General features: G+C 48.3%; 1 protein-coding gene across 1 annotated transcript in view; it reads left to right on the top strand.

The window, feature by feature from the left end:
- Positions 1–24,754, top strand: part of LOC140913584 (NACHT, LRR and PYD domains-containing protein 12) — a 176,261-nt gene that overhangs the window by 138,845 nt on the left and 12,662 nt on the right. The window contains exons 9-10 of the mRNA XM_073350311.2: positions 9,502–9,672; positions 19,527–19,700. Coding sequence (XP_073206412.2) covers positions 9,502–9,672; positions 19,527–19,700 — 345 coding nt within the window. The remainder of the gene's footprint in view (positions 1–9,501; positions 9,673–19,526; positions 19,701–24,754) is intronic.

Genomic DNA, 24,754 nt, shown 5'->3' with positions numbered 1-24,754 from the left:
CTGTCTCAGACTTTCCACAACACACTAAGGGCTTAGTCATCTGGTTTGATAAAGGGTGGCCTGTGTTTTCAGGGTATGCCCTGAAAAAATAACTTATAACTGGGGCCATTACGCTGTGTATCATCTCTGAGAAGAGAAGAGGAGCAGGCCTGCTTAGGCAGACTGTTGTTTGCTGAGAATAACAGAGTGATGGCAGGGAACTAACTGTTCAGCCTGAAAATACCCAAGTGAGAAAGGAGAAAGACATGGGTCTCCTCCCAGGAAAGGCAATGGCCAGGTGAGCTGGAAGCCTGAGTGGGGGAGACCTTGCTGGACCAATGAGGGGAAATAACAGTGCAGGTCCCTGAACTGTGACAATTAAAATCAACTTCATCAGAAGGGTCACTGAGTTAACTGTGTTATATAATAAATCCCCTTTTCTTCAGCTTTTACCAGACAAAGTGGTACTCAGAACTATTCCAGAATTCCTGCCTAATGGAGTTCTCCTTGTCATTTCCATCAAAACACCTCTCTCCTAAACCTACCATTGTGTTATTCATAGTGGTAAGAATGACTATTAATTAATGACAGTGAATAGTCATTGGGCCAGGGAAAGACAGTGAGAATGACTCTACTGCCCATGGATGAGTTGGGGCACTCAGCTAGCAGGTTGGAGACCTCAGTTCACGTCCCTGATCCACTAGCTATTTAATTATTTATAAAAAGTGGAACTTCAATAGGAGAGACTGAGAAAGGCCCACACCAGAATATCCTGTAGTCCCAAATTCAAATCCATTCTCCATTGGGGGCTGTGGGGAGCTGTATCTAGGACTCACAGATCACACTGGACTAACACTTATCCAGAGGACACCACCAGCACTTCCTCCAGCCATATGATTAATCTAGTCCTCCCTTGCTATTGGTAAAAGTGCCTGAAATCAAAATGAAAAAATTGAGATGGGTGAACATGAAACGTTTCAACTTGAATTTTTTTTTCTGACTTTTCAACTCATCAAAAATTTTGAAAAGTTTCATTTTCCATTCAACTCTAAATGAAACATTATTGTAATTGTTTGAAGTTGTCAGCAAACTGAACAATCCATTCTATGCCCAGCTCTAGCCTGGACAGCATCCTGCATTTACCTGGGGTGGAGACCCCTGTGTCCCAGCTCTGAAACATACTAAAAGGAGCACTCTCTGGGATTCACTGTGAATCCCTTCATGCTGCAAGCCCTGTAAACCCACCTCGAGCCATGGTAGGTGGGGCTGATACAGGGAAGGGACAAAGATCATTTCTCACACACCCAGAAAGCCCCTCTGGAAGCGGGGAACCCAGTTGTGCTAAGCAGATGGGCTGGGAGGGGTACATTTGAACATCAGCAAGACACATAGCTTGGAATTTGAGTCTGAGGGTATGTCTGTGCTGCAATTTGGAGACTGTGCAGACAGAGCTTTAAAGTTGGGGCTCAGGCTCTGAAGCCTAGGGTTTTAACATGAATGTAACACTGGCTCCCACTCCCAAAGAGACTGGGAAGAAAAAATACCATCATTCTTCAGAACCAGCTGTAAACATAAATAATAAATGGGCAAATAGAATAAATATTTGTGTGTTAGCTATGGGAAGGGCTAGATCTCCTCACCTGCTCTCTGATGGAGCTTCAGACAAAACCTGCAGCATCGACACAGCTGAGGAACTCAGACCTTCCAAGGAATCTATTATTGAGAGCCTGGTGTCTGAAGCATGGGGTAGAACCTTGGTCCTAGCACTGAGAGATACAGTCATGCTGCTTCCAGGGATACATTCTTCAGATAAAGAAAGGAAATTACTAATCAATGACCTGGGTTCAGACTGGTGTGTTTGTGGGGACAGGGAGGAAATGCTCTGTATTACTACTTGGGCTTGTGTAGTGAAAGAGGCTGTTGTCTGTATAACCCACTACTCAATGTGTGTGAGTGGGGGAGAGGGGGATAACAATAGAAAATGTGGAAATGGCAGAGGTGTTTATTGACTTCTTTGTTTTGATTTTCACCAAGAAGGTTTGTGGTGATTGGATGTCTAACGTAGTGAATGCTAGTTAAAATGAGGTAGGATCAGAAGAGGCTAAAATAAGGAAAGAACAATTTAAAAATTACTTGGACAAATTAGATGTCTTCAAGTCACCAGGGCCTGATGAAAGGCATCCTAGAATACTGAAGGAGCTGACTGAGGAAATATCTGAGCCATTAGTGATTATCTTTGAGAAGTCATTGAAGACAGGAGAGATTCCAGAAGACTAGAAAAGGGCAAATATAGTGATAATCTATAAAAAGGGAAATAAGGACAACCCAGGGAAATAAGGACAACCCAGGGAATTACAGACCAATCAGCTTAACTTCTGTATCCAGAAAGATAATGGAGCAAATAATTAAGTAATCAGTTTGCAAACATCAAAAAGATAATAAGGTGATAAATAACAGTCAGCATGGATTTGTCAAAAACAAATTATGTCAAACTGACCTGATAGCTTTCTTTGACAGGGTAGCCAGGCTTGTGGATGGGGGGAAGCCGTAAATGTGGTATATCTTGACTTTAGTAAAGTTTCTGATACAATCTTGCATGACCTTCTCATAAACAAACTAGGGAAATGCAACCTAGCTGGAGCTACTACAAGATGGGTGCAAAACTGGTTGGAAAACCATTCCCAGAGAGTAGTTATCAGTGGTTCAAAATCATGCTGGAAAGGCATAATGAGTGGGATTCCGCAGAGTCCGGGTCCGGTTCTGTTCAACATCTTCATCAATGATTTAAATAATGGCATACAGAGTTGCGGACAATACCAAGCTGAGAAGGGGTTGCAAGTGCTTTGGAGGATAGGATTAAAATTCAATATGATCTGGACAAACTGGAGAAATGGTCTGAAGTAAACAGGATGAAATTCAACAAGGACAAATGCAAATTACTCCATTTAGGAAGGAACAATCAGTTGCACACATACAAAATGGGAAATGACTTCCTAGGAAGGAGTACTTGCAGAAAGGGATTTAGGGGTCATAGTGGACCACAAGCTTAATATGAGTAAACAGTGTCACTCCCTTGCAAAAAAAGGGAACATCATGCTGGGATGTATTAGCAGGAGTATTTTAAGCAAGACACAAGAAGAAATTCTTCCTTTCTACTCCATGCTGATTAGGCCTCAACTGGAGTATTATGTCCAGTTCTGAGCACCAAATTTCAGGAAGGATGTGGACAAATTGGAGACAGTCCAGAGAAGAGCAACAAAAAACATCAAAAGTCTAGAAAACATGACCTATGGGGAAAGATTGAAAAAAAAAACTGGGTTTGTTTAGTCTGGAGAAGAGAAGACTGAGACATGATAACAGTTTTCAAGTATGTAAAAGGTTGTTACAAGGAGGAGGAAGAAAAATTGTTTTTCTTAACCTCTGAGGATACAACAAGAAGCATTGTGCTTAAATTGCAGCAAGGAAGGTTTAGGTTGGACATTAGGAAAAACTTCTGAACTGTCAGGGTAGTTAAGTAGTGAAATAAATTGCCTCGGGAGGTTGTGGAGTCTCCATCATTAGAGATTTTTAAGGACAGGATAGACAAAACACCTGTCAGAAATGCTCTAGATAATACTTAGTCCTGCCATGAGTTCAGAGGACTAGACTAGATGACCCCTTGAGATCCCTTCATGTTCTATGATTCTATGACTACAGAGGACACCAAATAAAAAACAGGGAGGGGAGTAAAGGTCATATGGACAAAACGAGGGATCTGGAAGGGAACACCGAGCAGAGAACCCCAGATAGTTCTCATCACACCATCAAAGGAGTCCAAGGAGCCAGTGAATGCTGTTCAGAGGAGCTGCCCAGAAATGTGAGGAAACATGGGACCAGAAACAGGTCCCACAGTCACAGAGCACTCCCTTGTCAAGCTCCTTCCTCCTGGTCTGAGGAAGGCCATCTTCGCCAGTGCCAGGAGGCGGCTGAGGAGGACATCTCCATTTGTGGGGCCATGGATGGGGTTTGCAAATACAAGTGGGGGTGCAGCCAGAACCTCAGCTGGAGGATCCAGAATGGGGGCTGCAGCCCGAGGCACTCTGTGTAGACATGGACTAGGGTCTCCCTCTTGTTGAAAAAGAGTCAAGTGTCCCTTCCGTGAACCACACCAATCACACGCCATGCTCAGCGCCATGGAGGAGCCACTAGCTGAGATCTCTGGTGGGCTGCCGTACTGGGGTGGAGTACAGGCTGGCCCATCAGGGGTCCCTGCCCTCCACAGGTGGCAGCTGGTCCCACCACTTGGTGTCAGGGTGGGACAGGAGGGCGAAGTGTGGAGCATGAGTGTGTAGAGATGTTCTCAGAACACAGCTCAGAGATGGAGTCACTGGATTGTGTTCATCCTGCTCAGAAAACCTGTGGAGGCAGCCGAGGAGGCTCCCCGGGGAGAGGCCTGACGACAAGCGCTGGAGGGCCGGGGTGAGTAGTGAGATACACAAGAGACGCAGGGGGCAAGGCAGCCCACACCTCCTGGAGCACACAATGCGAGATGCTCGGGGTGGTCAACCCCATGCTCTGGCCAAACACCAGAGGGCCCACCCAGTCCCTCTCACAAGAGTTCAGGAGGTCTTCAATTCTGGTGACACCAGCCAGGACCATCCTCTGGTGCACCAAGGGGGACTATACCACCTGAGGTCTTCCCCCTTGGTGATTGCTATGTACCAGGTTGCTGAAAATAACTCCCAGGTCCTACTTGGACCAGCAGCTAGGACAAGTCTCAAGGGAGACTTCTTGGATGGATATAAAAGAGCTTCCAGTCACACCAGAGCCCTCAGAAGCGGCGGAGGAATGCGTGCACCAGCACACCTCATGCCAGACTACGAGCACCATAAAGGAGTCTCTGCAGAGCTTGAATGTGGAACATGTGGGCCTGGCTGAGGATGAAAACTAGGCCTTGCCTGCCCTCTCCCAATGGGAGGCTCAGACACCCAGTGCTTTCCCGGCAGGCTCAGGTGTTAAACAGGTGCCAGAGCATGGACAGAATTAGTTGGTTGGTCAGCAGTGCCCTCTCCTGAAGTGAAAGGCTCTGGAGCAGCCCCATCCATGTCCACAGCTGGTCAGACACCCTAGCCTCCAGATCAATCCAGTTCTCCAGTGCAGGAAGATTGATGTGTCAGGCGGGGGATTCCCAGAGTTGAGAAAGGGTCACAGGTACCAGCCATGTGTCTCTGTATAAACACCAGCCATCCCTCCTACGGGGTCTGAGTCACAACACTTAACAATAGAAAAACACTTTTATCTTAGACGGGCAAAGCCAGGAATACCATCTCCACCTGGCTAGGCTCTGTAGCAGGAGTTACACAGACTCCCTTGCCTTTGGCACAGCATACAGCACAGAGCCCTCCCTCATGCCTGGCTAGACACACACAGACTCTCTGTCCTGTACCCATGCAACACCCTGAACGCCACCTGGTTGGGTCAGTCCAACCTGTCCACGCACTCTGATGCTAGCATGTGCTCTGAGCTCAGAATGGTGGGTCTTGCTGTGTGGGCTCAGCTGTCCTGTTGGCTCCAAGCTGTGTGTCTGTAAGAGTCCCCTTTTGCAAACACCAGTGCAGCATCTGGCTTTCCTCAAAGCAGCTCCTGCTTCAGACTCTATCTCCCCAGCTCAAGGCTGCTGCTCCTTCTGCTGCTCATCTCTTCCTTTCTTCTCTCTCCAAATTTTCCTGGGCTTGTTCCTCATCCTACCCCTTGTCTGTTCCTTGGCTCTAACCCTCCCAGGTGGTCTGTAGTGAATTCTGTGTCATTTCGGACAGGCACCCATCCCCCAGCCAATCAGGTTTGCACAGCATAGCGGGGAGGGGGAGGGGAAGGGGAAAGGGCTCTCTACCCAGTCCCACAAGTGGCAGAGAGGTTAAACACAGAGATAGAGCAGCAGAGCTTCTCCCCACGGGATGGCATGGAGTGGAGGTGAGAACGAGCCACATGTCCCTGACTATCAGGTCACGGGAGTTGACCTGAGCAGAGGAGGCTGCTGAATCAATGCCTGAACAAGCTTCCACCTTTACCAGGTCTCCCAGGTCCTGCGCCACAAGGAGTAAGTCATCAGCATACACCAACACAACCATCCATGGGTCCAACTTGTGGAGGTGGAGAAGGTCCTGGAGCAGCTAAAGGTTGCTGAGGATGGTCTGGCTCTGGACAATGTAGGTCTGGTCAGGGTTGATCACGTTCACCAGCATGGACATCAGCTGCAGCGAGATGGCCTTTGCTATGACCTTATACTCCGTGCTGAGCAGGGAAACTGGGTGCCAATTCTTCAGATCATGGAGGTCCCCATTCTTCTGCAGCAGAGCAAACATGGCCCTCCTTCATGACAGGGGGAGCACCTTGCTCCCCAGGGACTTGGCCAGATGATAGCAAGGTCCAGGCCAAGGACGTCTCAGAACATTCAGTAGAACTCCATGGTCAGCCTGTCGATGGTTGGAGACTGGTTTATGGGCATCACAGGGAGGGTTTCTGAACACTTGGCCAGAGTGAGAGGAAGCATCAGCTGGTTCTGGTTGCCTACACTGACCAGAGGGAGTTCATCCAACAGGACCCTGCATGCGTGAGCATTGGTTGGAACCAGGGAGAAGGTTGGTGTAGAAAGCCTTTGCCCTTCCCTGCATCTCCACCAGATCCATGAGAGGGGTGTTGTCCTCCTCCAGGTGGCTGGTGACACCCCTCTTCTCCAGGCACAGATGAAGCATGAGCTGCAATCCATCTCTCAAAGGAGCTAGGAACTTGACCAAACAAAAGTGCCTTGGGCCTGTTGTTGATGGCCTAGACCTTATCCTGCTTTTCCTGACACTCCCTGCAGAGCTATGGATCCCTGGGGCAAACAGTCATGCACCAATCCAGCTCCAAAACCTCCCTCTCTGACTGCTCTATTATCCTATCCCTCATTTAACTGGCCACCAGGGTGTAGACATGATGGAAAAGCCCAACGTGCATCTTCCCCATGTCTCAGCACCTCAGCGCTGAGAAAAAGGCATTCTCCTGCCCCTTCCCCCACCAGCCAGAACTCCCAGAAGGAAGCTATAAAGTCTACCCCTCCAGCAGGATCTTGTTAAAATGCTAGTAGGCGAGCACTGGCCACTCAAGTGTTAAAACAACCATCACAGCCACCATGTGGTGACTCGAGAACGGGGCTGTCCAGAGGAGTTGGCCTGCAAGATGGTAAAACAGGAGACATAGATACGGTCCAAGCAGGAGTGCCATGAATGAGACTCCTCCACCTGGACACAGGTCACAGTGGTGGAATCATCCAGGCGGTGATTGTGCCAGACTTCGACCAGGGAAGGATGGTCGATGATCTGCCTGAGGGTGTCTGTGGGGGCCTGACAAGTCTATCTGCCAGTGAGGATGCACGCATCAAGGATAATGTTAAAGTCCCTACCCAGGATTGAGGATCAGATGCTACACCTGGATGCAGTGATCCAGCAGGTGAGCTGGCAAAATTTTGATGAAAACAGGGTCACCATCCATCCCAAAAACTCAGTGATCTGTCTGGTATACACCGTGCACCCCCATTCCAGCTACCAGCTGGCTTTGACAGCTGATTCGGATTGAGACTCCTGCAGGAAGATCAAAGAGTATCCACCCCCTTTGCGAAGGTAGGACAGTACCTGGCACCTGTGGAGACTCACACTACAGCCCCTGATGTTGAGAGTGTGATGGTGTAGATATCATTACCGGAGCTGAAGATCCTCACAGCTGGTGGTGCTGCCTGTTCCCTCAGAACCACACAGCAACCTGTGCTCGATCCCAAAGGTGACTAGGGAGTCATGGAAGTTGCAGGCCCACTGGTAGGCTGCAGAGCACTGCCCTTTGCTCCCTTCATCCTCCCCCAATAAGACTGTCACACTGTGGAAGACAAGATCAAAATCCTCCCAATGCTAGAGAGTGAGCTGCTCCTTCCTCCTGGATCCTTGTGAGTCTTTCAGGAACAATTACAGCTTGTCCCGTGGCAGGTTAGGAACTGAGAAGTCTGCAGAATCACCAAGTCCACAGACACCCCATTGCCCTCCAGCAGCACTGGGGAAGGGATGTCAGCGGGACGGGGAGCCGCAGCTGATAGCCGGGCTGCAGCAATTGCAGCCAACACCACAGCGGCAGGAGCCTTCTGGGCAGGGCTCTTTCCCTCTTTTCTGCCCTGGCCCTTCTTCCTGATTGAGGGGCTCCCTGGGTGGTGGTGGGTTTGGCAGCAGAGTCCCTGGCTGTGCCTTCTGCTGCTGCCCCAGAAGGAGTGACGATGGTGGTGACAGAGGTGTTGATGGTAGCCGTAGGGGCAGAAAGGGGAGAGAGCCTAGGGGGTGTGTGAACAGTGGTTGGGGATTCCCCTCCCTCAGTCCCAGGCTTCCCGCCGTGGACCAAGACACCACAGCAGAAGCCTTGCCCAAGGCTGGGGCGGGCTCTCCCATTGAGGACAGGTGACAGGAAAAGCCACTTGAGAGGGATATATAAGGAAGGGGCTGGGGGAAAGCTAATATCTTCTCCCCACTAGATCACAGAAGCGTAAGGAGGGAGCAAAGTTTAAGTGGGGAATTAATCCAATAAATGAAGAGCTGAGGGGGATTGTTCTAAACAGTATGTGTGGTGGGGTCTGCTTCTCCAGTCGCACTGGGAGTGAAGGGGTATGTGGGCGGCGGGGGGGGGGAATACAGTTGAGTAGAAATCAAACAAAATGGGGGGAAAACACAGGCACACATGAGTGTGGGCAAGTGGGGCTGGGTGGGGCAAAGGGCAACAAGTAGCGAGGGGTCTGGCTGGGAAGGGCAGGGGAAACAGGCAACGCAACATGGGAGAAAGTGGATCACAAGGTGGACCACATGAGAGAGGGGCAGCGAACCGCAAGGGGGACGTTGTGTGTGTGTGGAGCGGGGAGTGGAAGGGACTGCTGGGCAGGCAGAGGAAAGAGAAGGAGGCCCACCAGTCCTCTAATGCAAACTGAGGGGAGAAAGGAGAGGGAAGTCTGAGGGGGGACACATGCACCACAATGCACTTGCAAAGAAGAAAGGCAATGATTCCGCAGCAGCTCCAGAGCAGGTGGAAGTTGGCAGGAAGGCGGATGGACAGCAGGAGAGGTATGGGGGAGGAGGGAGAGCTCCATACCACTTCTCCCCACCCCCAGCCCCAGCAGCAACAAGAATTCCCTGCCCAGACTATATCAAAATGCACACATAGAAAGGAGCTAAATTAAGGTTGCCTAGACAGCCTAAAGCTTGGCAGTTCCTAACTTTTGGGTGCTTAATCTTGCATCCTTAATATTCTCTTGACATACGGGGGTTTCATATAGTTAATTATATGTTAAAGGGATGCAACTTTCACTTGGCATCGTTTTATGATTATTTCAGTCAAAATAAGTAGATAACATTATTCCTAGCCACTGTTTCTGAATTAAGAATCCCTTTGGAGATACACATGGTTCTTAGTGAGGGGAGATGCAGAGAATGGGGCATACACAAGTCATTTTACTCTGTATATATCTGTCTCCTGCAGGCTGTGCGATTGTGGTCTCAGTGCTGCATGTTGTGGGGATCTCTCCTCTGTTCTCTGCGCCAGCCAGACCCTGACATACCTAGATCTAAGGCAGAACAAACTGGAGTATTCAGGAATGCGGCAGCTGTGTGAGGGGCTGAAACATCCAAACTGCAAACTGCAGAGACTGGGGTAAGTAACAGCTGGGTCCCTTTAGTGCGTGCCTGGTATCACTGTGATATTATGAGTTAAACTCAGTGTACCATGACCACAATAGCCTACAGTGCACGTAGTTGGCTCAGGCTTCAGCCCCTGTTGAGCAGGGAAAGCAGCTGGGCAGCTGCCCTAAAGGGACAGCCAAGGATCCCCCTGACTCAGGGCAATCCTCAGGTCGTAGAAAGCAGGTACAGCTAACTCTGTATCACTGACTCCCCACATCGCCCTGCCTCCATGTAGGGGGTGTGGAGGAGCATGGAGGTTTATGTTCAGGGCAGAGTGCTTGGTGCTCCACCTATCCTAGGCTGGCACAGCATAGGGGATAACTTAGGGCAGACGCAGCCCTGAGGTTCCTCTGTGTTAGACCAGAGGCCGTACTGTCTCTCACCTGGCCCAGGATCAGGGGAGTGCAGAGGTGGCTTATAACCAGTTTCTCCAGTCTCCTCATTAGCGCTGAGTGTGAACTTCGTGCAGTTGAGGACAGAGTCTGGTGGATTTTAGCAAATCCCAGATGCAGCATATTTTGATGTCACAGACAGAATTATTTTAAGACAAAAGAAATCCCCAACAACCCAGTATTGCCAACATGAAGACATGAAAAATTATGAGTTAGACCCCACCAAAATCATGTGATTGTAAAAACAATCTGTGTCTTTTAAGTCTTTTTTCTTTTTAACTCCACTCTACTCCTTTGCCAACATTTGTGAGATAATATCAGGTTGAAAAATCAGTCCGTCTTTAATGTACACAGAAATTCATGCCTCTCCCTGGCTGTTCAGATGGAGACTGCATTTAATTTCTCCTCATCCATAACGCAGAGGAACTTCTATCCCTTTCCAATCACTGTCTTGACTTTCTCCCCTCCATGTTTATTTCTTTGGATAAAAGAAGGGCTGGATTGTAAATAGTTGGAGAACCACTGACCTAATTAATGAATCACGATTCACACTCGCACATAGACCTTATACTACTTTTTAGGGTTGATGAGTTACAGATATGCATATTAAAGAACTTGAAACTTATTCTTATAAGGGTATAAGCGACAAAGTCCCTGTAAACATGCTATGGGATTTGTTTAGCCTTTTCCAAGAAGCAGCACTTCGCTGATCTCCCAACCACCACGTCTCCGCCAGAAACTAGACCGCACTCCACCCCCCAAATACTACTCCACTTCCTCCAGACCCCCCTGCAATCCGCTCCCTGCTGTCCCCCACATCACCCTGCAGCCCATTTTCCTGCACCCCTAAATCTGCCTCCGTCTCCCCCCCATTGCCCTGCTCCCTCTCACTTGCTCCATCTACTTTTAGCACTGTCCTTAGAGATCTTCACAGTCCTTATGTCCCATCTAGCCCCCAAACAAGAGTGGCAGACATTTTGCCTGTGGGCATGGCTTCCATCTCATTGAAAACAGTCGGAGGTGGCAGCCAGCTTTATCAAGGGCAGCCTCACTTCCACGAGCAGATGAAATGTAGGGAAATGGTAGCCATATTGCTGGCTTCAACCTTGTTGGCAGTAATAGGAGATGGTGACCAGTTGTAGTTAGGGAAAATTTGTGAGTTTTTGCCTTTCATCGTGTTTTCAGGTCGAGGTGGAGAACTGTCAGTATTGCAAACTCTAGTGATTTTAGCACGACTCTTTCATGTGGTCCAGCCACTAGAGGGAGACACAGCCATGCTGGGTAAGGGTGGGTTACACTAGCACATCCCTTTCTTTAGACCAGGACTATCAAGCTGTCTGGGGGGGAATTAGGAGCGTGGACAGCTCCCAAGAGACACGTCACTCACTGGAGTTGATTTGTATCATAGATCTCACACCAAAGATGCTGGCAGCCAAACCTATAGTAAGCTATTGACAGGTTTATTACTAAGGGTATATCTACACATCAATCTAAGCCCAGGCTCAAGCCTTATCTCCCTTGCATCCCCACACCACTTGTGTTAACCTAGGGCTCGAACCTATGGTCCAGGACCCTGCAGGGCTGGCAGGTCTGAGCCCGTGTTAAGTGGGACCTATAGTCCAAGCCCTATTGCTTACCTGTGTGCATGTGGCCGATTTGACTCAGGTCCCAGAAGTCCTCCAGATGTATCCCAGAGTTCCTTGGGGCAACTTCCTTAGGCCTGTCTGTGTGGACAATGGGTGGTGCAGTCTGTTGCACTCTGTTACAAACAGAAGCCACATCGCCCTTTGCAAACCGCAGCAGCTCAGATCAGCGTTAACCCATTATCTGCTGAACAGCGGTCTGCCAGCACACTGTCAGAGAGCCTGCAGGGTTTTCAGTGGAGACTGATCAGAAGAAGGTTTTTTGCAAGGAGAGCTGCTTCCTGGTCCCAAGAGCACAGCCAGATTTTGGTGCATGCTGCCCAGATGCCCCTGCACAAACAGCCCCAGGGAGGGCAGAGCTCCTGGCTCAGCATGGCTGGGGGAGGATGACCCCTGACACCCTGGCAGTTGCCCCTCCCTACAAGACAGCCACTTGGTCCCCGCTCCGGTCTCTGGCCCCCCTGCACTCCCTGGGCTGTGTGTGCAGGGGCGCCTGGGCATAATTCACTGCTAGGGCAGCGAGTGGGATCCAGCCCCAAAACTCCCCATAGCCTCCTGCAGTGGTAGCTCTGTCTCTGTCTCCTCCGCACTGCTCTGCAGAGTTCTCTGAAGCAGGGAGCAAAGCTGACAAGTGGGAGACAGCTCCCAGCACAGGCATCAACTCCATGGGTGCTTTGGTACTCAAGCACCCACAGAAAAAAAATGGAGGGTGCTCAGCAGCCACCAGCTATAATGGTTCCGGGCCCCAGGGATGGCCACTGATCACTTGCCAGGGTGGGCCCCTTTGGAGGAAAAAATAAAGTCAATGCCTGTGGCTACCAGGATGTTCGAGGTCATCCTTCCCCCAGCCATGCTGAACTGAGAGCCCTCCCTCCCCCTCCCCCTTGCAAGACAGCTTCATTGTCTTCTCTCTGTCCCTTTCTCATGGGCTCCTCCTGCCCTTCCTGGGCTGTGTGTGCAGAGTTGCCCAGGCAGCGTGCACTGTGAGGGTGGTGAGTGGGACCCAGCCTCTAAACTTCCCCACAGACCCCCGGGGACCCCTTATCCCTGCCTCCTGGGCTGCGGTGGGATGGTGGAGCACACTGCACCCCAAGTCCTGGGGATACACTTCACTGCTCCATCGCCAGCAGCAGCCAGGCTCTGATAGGGGTATGTTTTTCCCCTGAAACCTACATTTTATGTCAAACTTCAAAACAGACAAAAATAAATAAAAAACCAACCAGACAAAAACACCTTCATTTGAACAGCGCACTTTAAACATTAAGAATTGCAAAATTCCACTTAATAGTTTGCCAGGCCTGGAGACTGATGTCCTAATTATTCTCAGAACAGGAGCACACAGGCATTTTCATGCCACTGTGCCTCACCCTGGAGGTGCAGAGCCCAATTCTCAGATTAGATGGTAGTTCAGTATAAAGCCTTCACAAACTGCAGTCATTCTATTAAGTCAGGTTTCAGATTTACTGTATTTATACAGATTTATACTGTATTTTCCACTGCATGCATCCAATGAAGTGGGTTTTAGCCCACGAAAGCTTAGGCTCAAATAAATTTGTTAGTCTCTAAGGTGCCACAAATACTCCTGTTCTTTCTACTAAGTCAGACACCAAAGGTGCAGGGAGAAGAGCTCAGATCCCCCAGAGGAGCAGCCCCCCCCCACCCCCAGGTCCCAGAATATCCAATGGGCAAGGAGAGGTGCTCAGGCCGCTGCAAAGGGGTAGGGCTCCCCTGCACACACACAAAAGGTGAGATTTCAGGGCTGACAGGCCCCCTCACTCCTAAACCCCCAACTTCTTCTGCTGCCACTCACATTCTCCAACCCCTCCCATCTTCTCCTCTCCCACTCCTGCAATCCCTACCCCCTCTTACCTGAGCCCACCAAAGCCTCTTCCCCACTCCTGTTCCCATATGTCCCCCTCCCCATAGTACCCCCATCCTTTGCTGCAGACCCAAACTCGCCTTCCTGTATTACTACCTGCTCTTGCACCCTTAATCAGCCTTCCCTCCCCCCCCGCAGCGAGCAGTCACATGTAATTTGTTTTCTTTTCAACAATAGTATCAGTGCCTTCTGAATATTCTGCTGTGCTTAGATGACATTTCTCCAAAATAATAACCACAAACCAAAAAAACCCTCAACAGAGGCGGACTTTTCCAAAATGTTGAAAGTAAATTCTTGAGATCTCTGCCCAGGGTGAGTTTCAAACTTCAGTCTTACGGACTCAGAGAAGTGTTAAGCACCCCATTAATCTCAATGAGATGTTCTCCCCATGGAGATGGACACAGCCTGAAACAAAGGCTCTAAGATGTGTGAACTGGTCCATTCGTGTCAGTGGGTGTCCCTTCCTGCCCCACCAGTGCGAGACAATTTATGATATGGGACAAGCACAGTACCGGGTTTACAATGTCTGCCATTCTCACACTGGGAAGGGGCCCATTACAGACCTGTCTAACTCATCCACATGGCCGGGTCTGGCCCCTTGCCCAGGGCAGTCCAGCGCCCAGGCATTGCTGTGTGAGCAGCTCCCACCCAGCAGGTCCCACTCACCTGTAGGGGGCTCACTGCCCAACAGCAGGCTCAGCTATGTGGGCTGGCCGGAGGGCGGATGGATGCGGCTGGGCAGGGTGAGCTCTTGGGGGTCACATCCAAGGGGTCTCCCCGCTCCGCAGTGCAGTTCTGGCTCCGAGCTCTGCTGCCTGCCACCTGTGGGGCCCTGCCCGCCTCCCCGGGGCCGAGCCGCCTGGGAGCGGTGCAAAGTCTGGGCCGGTCTCAGCCCATTTGTGTATGGGGGGAGGGCAGCATGGAGGGCTCAGCCGGGCCCCACCAGGCAAGTGGGTCTTGAGGTAGCCCAGCTTGCACAAGCCCTAGTCCTGCTCCGGCCTGGCTGATGGTCCTGCCCCCAAGGGGCTGGCTCCAGCCAGTCGGAGTGTGAGGGTGCTGAGGGTGGGGGGCCATGGTGTGCAGGGTGCAGTGCAGTTGTGGTGGGAGCAGTCTGGGGGGGGTCTCTTAGCATGGGGGTGCTAGCCATAGCAGGTCTGTGTGTAGGGTCTCTGGGTGGGGGGGGCGTGTGGTGAGGCACGGGCTCACCCCTGAGGGGAGGGGTATGCTGGCAGCGCAGGGCCAGGCAGGCCAGTGTGCATCTGGCGGCTGCTGGTTTGTAAACAGTGCCCTTACGCTGGGCTGTGTGGAGCAGAACTGCCCCCACTGCGCTGTGCCCCATTGCCCCCAGCCAGCCCCTCACTCCAGAGACCGACCCCCACAGCCCATGCCCATTGCCTCCATGGGGGCCCACAAATATGTTTGGTGTTGGACCCACAAAAGGTTAGTCCGGCCTGGTCAAGTGTACTTGTGCCCGGCTTCTCACCTCAGTCTCAGCCATGTGTTCTTGGTGCTTGCTCTGAGCATGCTTGTTCTACGCTGCCCACCCAGAGGGGCAGGACTTCCCCTGATCCTGGCATACACGAAGGGAGCGGGACTCAGTCACCCTTAGAAATGCAACCCTTCCAAAAGCTGGCTCACATGAGAGAGGTAGGGATAGAGGTCAGACACCCCAGATCCTGGCACACACAGAAGGGGAAAATGTGGGTCTGACAGGCACCATTCCCCCCATTCTCCCCAAGCACCTTGCTACTTACCTTATATATCCTTCCCCCTCACCTCCCCTACCACCCATCCACTTTTATCCCCCTCCCCTCAATGCAGCCCCAAATCCCTCTCATGCTTCTTCCCCCCACTCATGCACCCCTAAAATGCTCCTCTCTGCCAGCAAGCATTCATGTAACTAATTTTTTAACAATAATCCTTTGATTACATTTCCCCAAAATAACAATCTCCCCAGACACACATTTTGGCAATCTGCTATCCTGCCTTTTCCAATTGTCTCCACAAGTAGGGGTTCAAACTGACCTGCGGTCAAAGGGCAACTGACTATTCCCTGGAACTATCCAGTAAAATAGCGAAATAAAATAACCTGGTCTAAACCTTAACTATAGCATCACCCTGTTATATGGGACCAAAAAGACAAAGGATGGGGGAAGAAAGTATAATTATTCCAATTTTTCACATGGAAAATTGAGATCCAAAAAGATAGAATGGTAGAGCCAGGACTTTAACTACAAGAGCCTCCTTTCTCTTTCAGAGAACTGTGATCATTGTCCTGTGGGTTTTTTTTTTGTGGGGGGGGGGGGGAGGGGGTTTGGTCTTAGAAAAGTGCTTTTTGGATTGGACACAGCCTCTCTTTTATATGGTTGTGGTTTTTAAAGTAGAACTACTTAATAATCACCGTTTAAAAATTAGTGCCAGTACTACTGATGAATTTTACACATTGTGTAATTTGTTTAAGTGTGTCAGGAAAATTAAAAAGCTCTGACTACTGACCAGACCAGACCCAAACAATCATGTGAAAGCTATGAAGAGGCAAAACAAAATCCAGGTAGGGTTGCCTGGAGGTGAGGGGTGAAGGGTGGCACCTCCCAAACATTTTTGAAATATCATGTGCCATTTCCAGTATATTTGAAAGTCTTCAGACATTTCAAAGGCAAAATTCTATGCAATTAGAATAATAAGAGCATTCATGGTGTTCATCTGGAGTTCTGCACTAGAATAACTTTCTAGTGTCTCAGATTACATATTGTTAATATAGAAGTACATCAAAACCCAGTCGACATGATTATTTGCCAACAGATGCACACACAACTACATTCTAAAACCCAGCCTCAATTTGAGTTGATGGGAGAATGTATGGAGGGCCATGAGCAGCGCCAGGATTAAGTTTGTATTCAGATTTACAGTTAAATCAGGACTGAAAACCCTTTATTTTACACATCATTTTGTTAGAAAGAAAAATCAGGTTATTCCTGCTTCTGACCTCAGGAACAATGGACTCCCATGCCCTCTACCATTCTCAGGCAGGCCCCTGAGATCCCTGTTACACCAGAGAATCATGTTATGATATATGACAATGTTGCCATCTTGAGGTTTTATCACAAATCTCTTGATATTTCTTGTTTTTCTGGAAGTCCTAGCTCCCAGAGTCATATGACTAAGGAAGACTCTCCATTTTTTTTTTAAAAAAAGCTAAGTTTCTATTCTAATGGTTGCAGAGACAGCCTGAACATGAACCCTAAAGTCTGAAAAACCAGAAGCCAAATTAAAGGAATTCAGTGTATTCCTTAAAAAAAATCTCACGAATTTTAAGACAGTAACATGACTATGCTCAGTTTAAGACTCTTTGCAGCCTGACTTGTCATTTTTTAACATTTGGCAACATACAGTGAGTGTGTATCTTAGTGCAACGTTTTAGCATCAAACTTATATAAAATATTTTTTAAAAAATTGACATGCCTCTATCTCCCTTTTTTAAAATTTATTTTGTATTTGTTCTGTTGTTTCTCTCTTTGCTCAGATATTTTCTTCTCTTTCTGTCTCTTTTTTTCCTTCAGTCTTTTGAGTGTCCATGTTTGCCCTCAAATTTAGCTGTTTTCTTTTTCCTACCATTCCTCCCTCACTCCATCTTCCTCCTGCTGCTCCCGACTCCCTCCACACTTCATTAATTCTTTCTGTCTTGCTCTCTGTATCCTTATTAATTCTCCTCTGTCCTCCAGGGGTGTCCCCTGTTTTCTTTACAGTCTTTCTCCACTTAGGTGCTCTTCTTTGGAGGTCTCTCTTTCTTTGCACCATGGTGGGTATTTCCCAAATCTGCCTTAGCCTTATCTCTTTTAATCGAATATCTCAAGGTGTCTCTATTGGAGGGGTGTTCTTTCCTTACTCCCTTTATTACCGCTGAGTGGCAGAAGGGGTCTCCTTCTAATTCCAAGTGAGGTCCATTCCCCTCAAAAGTCCTCCCACAACTTTAGGATCTCTTTTGCCTCACCTTCTCAGGTGTCCCCTCTCTCTCTTTTAACCTTTAAATTTGATGGGGTCCTTCTCTTCTGCTTCAGCTTGAATGCCCTCTTCACTTCACTCCTCCCCAAAGTAAGGTTTATCCCCTCAGATTCCCACATACACCTTTGGGGCTTTTCTCCCCCATTCAACCCAATCTTAGAATCTCTCCCCTAACCCCCATTGCAGGCTCTTCTCTTCCTGCCTCCAAAATATCTTGGGGGCTCTACAAACCCTAACAGAACCTGGGCACTCCCCAAGAAGTGTGGATTTCTCTCCCTTGTATGAATTCAGGGGCTTTTTTCTCTCCCAAATGTTGGGGTTCCCCTCTATTTGGCAGAGTAAAAATATTTTTAAGGCAACTGAGGTGATGAAGGAGGCCATGGAGGTGACAATTCTGGTGGGAGGGATGTCTCAACATGTGTGCAAGATTTAGCAGCTTTTGGAGGTGGAGAGGACTCATGCTTGGGAGTGCAGGGGGCTTGCTATGAGTCCTTGAAGGAGGGCAAAGATTCTCATGATTGCAGGTGGTCTTTGAGGTGCACATGGTCATAGGTGGTCTGCTGCCATTGTTACCCACTCAGCTGGCTGGCAGCTCCATCAGGAGCCCAGGCTCTGCAAGGGGGTTACAGAAACCAGCAGAACTTCTGCTTTTATCACCCCACCAGAGACTCTGGAATAAGCCCTGCCAACAGAGTAGGGTTGCCAATTTTCTAATTTCTGAAAACCAGACATTATAACAAGAGTGCTAGAACCTCCCCATACTCCGCCTCTTCCCTTGAGGCCCTCCACTCACTCCTCTCCCTGACTCCCCCCATTGCTAGCTGCTCTTACAACTTCCCCTTCCTCGACACTCAATCCTCTCCACCACCCCATCTCCCTCTGCAAGCTTGGCTCCCTGTGCTTCCAGGGCTGGGATGGGAGCTTCAGCTCATGATGTGGAGCCTGACTACCTACAAGATGTATGTATGAAGAGGCCCTGAATGAGCAGGGTCTGGCATGGGTTGACAACCCATCACCTCCCCGCACCTCCTCCCCACCACCTGCAGTAACCAGACTTTTTGTGTCTGGTGAGTCCATTTGACGGACACGGTACAGGTCCCCTTTCGACTGGACTTTCCAGTTGAAAATTGGACACCTGGCAACTGTATAACAGGGTCACACAGTTGCCCTCCTTTGAGGGACTCTTTCCTCCTTAATCCTTGGGGACCCTCCTGCCATGGGGATCTTCCGCTCTTTGTTTCTCCCCCACTTTTGTCCCTGGTCTCAGTGGAATGTGGGTGTGATGCAGCCAGTGCTGGGCCTGCCAGCTGCCTCCCCTCCCCAGGCCTGAGGGTCAGAGCTGATGGGGTTGGGGCAGAGACAGGAGACATGAGTTTACTGCAGGGCAGCAGCAGAGCTAGTGCCGGGGGCGTGGAGGGTCAGGATCTCCCAGTTCCTCCTGCTCTGAGCCTAGCCCAGCTGCCTGGGGTGGGGCCTGCTCTGATTGGGTCGCACCGTTCCCGGGCTGATCAGTGCCAAGTCCAGCCTGGCTGGTCAAGAGCTCAGTGGCAGGACTTTTTTACTCTTCTGAATTCTGGTTGGTCAGTGAAGAGGGTGAGGGGGCAGTACTCAGCAAGGAAGTCTCATCCCAAACCTTATTCCTTATTCGTCAATGGCAGAGGTTTGAGGCGTCTAGACCATTCCCACTGTTCATGAGTGATGGGTAAAAGGCAAGGGGTGGAGTTTAGACAGACAGTTCCACCCACTGCTGGTTTCTCAGTGGATAAGGAGTGGGGCTTGGGTCAGTGTCTGTAGCAGGACTTCTGGCTCACTCTGGATGTGGATTGGTCCCGGAGCGGGCCTGTCAGACCAGCTGTGATGAGCCCGTTCACACCGTGATCCCCCTTCTCTGCCTTTCTCTCTCCTGCAGCTTGGAGGAGTGCAATGTCACAGCCGCTGGCTGCGGGGATCTCGCTGCTGTTCTCAGAGCCAGCCAGAGCCTGGCAGAGCTGGACCTGCGTGGTAATGATTCTCTGGGAGATGCCGGCGTGCAGCTGCTGTGTGAGGGATTGAAACAGCCAAACTGCAGATTAGAGAGACTGCGGTAAGTAACGTTTGGCCTCCTTTTTGCATTCACAGGTGTCCTTTATGTAAAGTGCTCAACAGGGTGCATATCTGGTGTCTGCTCCCTGCAGTTACAAGGAGAATCTGAAAATCAAGTGTCCCTCCAGCACTTGCAGGAAGGACTCACCATATGTTCCCAGCCTGCCATGTTTGTAGCAGGGTAGAGGATGAGTAAATCACTGTTGGTGGCATGGGAGATGGGGAGGAAAGATACACCGCTTCACTGCTGTGTTGCTCTGACAGGTCTGCTGTGAGATCTACTATCCCATGAAAATAGTCTCCACATAGAACTGATGGAAGCTCCATCACTTGGGACATCTTAATTCTCCACTAGACAATTCACAGGAAAACATGTTGTAGAGAGCAATCCTGCACTAGCAGGGGGAGGTACTAGGTCATCTAATAGGGGTGGCATGTAAGCCTGGTGCAGTGCCCCTTTCCACCCCTCCCCCCATGTTGTGGCTTTAATGTGCTGCAGAGAAGGGGGTCTCTGGAGAAAGTGGAAGTGACAGCTCACTCCACACCATCACCCACCAACCCTTGATTGACAACAGCCACAAAAAGGCCTGCAAATCACGTATGAGGCCTGCAAATCAATTATGAAGCCTGCAAATCACCAGCCAGGCAAGTTGCTGCTTGTGAGGAGAAGGGTGATGGACTGTCCAAAGGTTAATTTTATATATGTCTTGGCAGACCCACCAAGATGTGTGTGGGGGGTGGGAGTGGGAAATGTGATGTACTTTCAGAAAGGTCAGTGTCCCATAGCATGACTGGGTGAGGGGGGAAGAGAATGAGAAGAAGGAAAGAGGGATGGAGAAATAGCGGTGTAGTGTGAGAGAAGAGAAAACTCACATAGAGATCAGGGACCAGGATGGGGTATTGACAGATGGGCAGCTTTGCCCATTCAGGGACTAGAAGACAGAACTTCTTACCGATGTGACAGAAATATAGTGTGGTGTTTGTAACCCAAAGATGTTTAGCTTGGTGAGCTGGGAATTATCATCATTCTAGGTCCAGCCAAGCAATAAAAGATAAGCTGAATTTGGAGAAGCTGAGATAACGCCACATTCCTGAGCTGTCGGAACATTTGGGAACAGTGCAACTCCCTTCACTGGGCTCCTGATATCTATTATCCCAGCTCCTTCCCCTTAAGAAAATAAGAATGGCCATACTGGGTCAGACCAAAGGTCCAGCTAGCCCAGTGTCCTGACTTCAGATAGTGGCCAATGCCAGGTGCCCCAGAGAAAATGAACAGAACAGGGAAATTATCAAATGATCCATCCCGTTGCCCATTCCCAGCTTCTGGCAAACAGAGGCTAGGGACACCAACCCTGGCTAATCTGGCTAATAGCCATTGATGGACCTATTCTCCATGAATTCATCTAGTTCTTTTTTGAACTCTGTTATAGTCTTGGCCTTCACAACATCATCTGGCAAAGAGTCCCACAGGTTTATTGTGCATTGTATGGAGAAATACTTCCTTTTGTTTATTTTAAACCTGCTGCTTATTCATTTCATTTGGTGACCCCTAGTTCTTGTGTTATGAGAAGGAGTAAATAACACTTCATTATCTACTTTCTCCACACCAGTCATTTTATAGACCTTTATCATATCTCCCCTTAGTCATCTCATTTCCAAGCTGAAAAGTCCCAGTCTTGTTAATCTCTCCTCATATGGAAGTTGTTCCACTAATCATTTTTGTTACCCTTTTCTATACCTTTTCCAATTCCAATATATCTCTTTAGAGATGGAGGCGACCACATTTGCATGCAGTATTTATATAGAGGATGGATATACCATGGATTTCTATACAGGCAATATGATATTTCCTGTCTTATTATCAATCCCTTTCTTAATGATTCCCAACATTCTGTTAGCTTTTTTGACTGCTGCTGCACAATGAGTGGATATTTTCAGAGACTACCCTAAAGAGACGCTAAAATCGCTTTCTTGAGTGGAAACAGCTAATTTAGACTCCATCATTGTATATGTATACTTGGGATTATGTTTTCCAATGTGCATTACTTTGTATTTATCAATACTGAATTTCATCTGCCATTTAGTTGCCCAGTCACCCAGATTTGTGAGATCCCTTTGTAACTCTTCGCAGTCTGCTTTGGACTTAACTATCTTGAGTAGTTTTGTATCATCTGCACATTTTGTCTCCTCACTGTTTACCCCTTTTTCCAGATCATTTATCTCTATGTTGAACAGTTTTGGTCCCAGTATAAACCCCTGAGGACACCACTATTTACCTCTCTCCATTCTGAAAACTGACCATTTATTCCTATCCTTTTGTTTCCTATCTTTTAACCAGTTACTGATCCCTGAAAGCACCTTCCCTCTAATCCCATGACAGTTTCCTTTGCTTAAGTAAAGTAATTGTGTTATTTGCCATAGTTTCTACCTATTTGCCAGGTACTGAAGTTAGGTTTACCAGCCTGTAGTTGCCAGGATCACCTCTGGAGCCTTTTTAAAAAATTGGGATCACATTAGCTATCCATCAGTCATCTTGTACAAAAGCTGATTTAAGTGATAGGTTACATACCACAGTTAGTAGTTGTGCAATTTCACATCTGAGTTCCTTCAGAACTCTTGGGTGAATGCCATCTGGTCCTGGTGATTTATTACTTTTAATTTATCAATTTGTTCCAAAACCTCCTCTGATGACACCTCAGTCTGGGACAGTTCCTCAGATCTTTCACCTAACAAGAATGGCTCAGGTTTGGGAATCTCCCTCACATCCTCAGCCATGAAGACTGATGCAAGGAATTCATTTAGTTTCTCCGCAATGGCGTTCTACTCCTGGAGTGCTCCTTTAGCACCTCGATCGCACAATGGACACACTGGTTGTTTAGTGGGCTTCCTGCTTCTGATTTACTTTAAAAAAAAAATTGCTGTTACTTTTTGAGTCTTTAGCTAACTGTTCTTCAAATTCTTTTTTGTCCTTCCTAATTATATTTTTACACTTCACTTGCTAGAATTTATGCTCCTTTCTGTTTTCCTCAATAGGATTTAAATTCCACTTTTTAAAGAATGCCTTTCTGCCTCTCACTGCTTCTTTTACTTTGTTTAGACAATGTAGCACTTTTTTGTCCTCTTACGCCATACAGGAAAGTCAACAAGCTCTGAGTTATCTCAGTTACAGAATAAATTACAGAAGGCAAAGGATCCCCTGAGGGCCGTGTCTGTAACAGCCAATCTCTATGGCATTTTTTTGGCATTTTTGTGGGGTCCAGGTTTTGGGATCTTATCCTGGAATAATGGGGCCAGCACAGTGAGTTCATCCACAGAACTGGCTTGCGGAATAACAGGACATGTAGGAACCATCTGCTTCTTCTGCCGCAGCTGAAAGGTTCCCATCTTGGGTTATTCTTATAAAAGCATTTGTGACTCGTATGTACTGTGCAAATGGGCCCAGTCTCTAGCCAGGGAATAGGTGTCAACTCATTGCACTGTATTCCGTCCAGGGTGGGGAAGTAAACAAAACAGGTCTTCCTAGTTTATTGTTCTCCTTCCCCATGGAAGGAGACACCCATGGTATGGGCGATTGCCCAAATGCTGTTTACACATCAGGATACCCCAGTGTGCACAGCTGCCCAAATCTCTGATCCTGGCTTCTCTCTTCTCCCCAAATGGGTACCTCTCCATAAAGCTGTAAAAACACATTGATATCTTCTCATACTTACCAGCAGGGGCATCATTTTCTAGGGGGCAGTTGTCCCCGCTTCCCACTGGACTTTCCATAGGTTTGTATGCTCCATTATGTCTTCCACTCCCTGCCTTTCTAAGATGTAATGTAACTCCATATAATGTTCTATATGCTGTCACAACTTCACCCCCCACCCCTGGAATTTATCTGAGAGGAGGCCCCTGCTGATGAGCCCTGTTGTGTAAGTTACCACAAGGCATGCCTCAGACTTTCCACAACACACTAAGGGCTTAGTCATCCTGTTTGATAAAGGGTGGTCTGTGTTTTCAGGGTATGCCTTGATGACAGTCTGTTGCATGAACTGGAAAAAACATGGGAACAACAAAGCTGTGAGAATGAATTTTTGTATTGTGTCCTCCAGGCTAACAACCGCAGGAAAATTTGAGAATGTCATTTAAGATCTACTCTGTCCACAGTCAATTGATTTTGCTCTATGTGCACTGGAGTAGGGTAGTTTTGATTATAGATGTCAAGAAGTGAATCCACATCTGAACTGGTAATATGCTCATCTAGACTACCCTGTGGAAGTCCGTACCAGCAGCGTAATCTTAATTATACGAATATGTCCATTTTTCTACTTCTTTAACAATGCTGGCATAAGTCCTACTGGAATGACAATGAAGCTGTGAGTAACAGTTATCTACCAAGAATTCTCTGCACCTCTCCCAAGAAAGGTTCATCTGAGGCTTGGGGAATAGCTAAGGCTGCCTACAAGATGAGCTTTTAGATTCTACTCTTACTGATATCTCAGTGCAGTACTTAGGCAAAGTGCATCAAACAGATGATGTTTCCTGCTTGCTTTAAACCAGGGCAACCTGGACAATGTATCTGCCCACCTAGGAGAGAGCCCTGACTCAAATGCATGCTTGCATTGGTGTGCTCCTAAAAGCAATTCCCACCTCTGGAGCCCTGATGTAGTCAAGAGGCACTCTCTGGATTTAGGGCCCAGTAGTTTTAGAAGGGGTTTCTGTGACTAAACCCAATCTCTGCCTGTAGTTGGATTAAAAAGATTTGGTCACCCCAGATTGTAGATAGAGCCTGGACTTCCTTCTCAAATGCTGCCCTGATTTTTGTCCATGATTCACATTTTAAGGACATAGGATTTTAGGGTTTAACTTGAAGACACCCAACTTCTCTTCCTCCCCTTTATGTCCCACACAACACAGACTTGCATATTTTATAATTAAGGTTAAACTCTGTAAAATCTGAAGACCTGAGTAAGAAAACTGAATTACTCTAATTTTAAGTAACAAATATTTACAATGTACTTCAAATATGTCTTCTCCAGAATCCACTAGTTTGGAGACTGAGGGATGGGAAGT

Source organism: Lepidochelys kempii, chromosome 6 (genome assembly GCF_965140285.1).
Source record: "Lepidochelys kempii isolate rLepKem1 chromosome 6, rLepKem1.hap1, whole genome shotgun sequence".
Classification (NCBI taxonomy): Eukaryota; Metazoa; Chordata; order Testudines; family Cheloniidae; genus Lepidochelys; species Lepidochelys kempii.
This window is presented reverse-complemented; position numbering and strand designations above follow the sequence as displayed.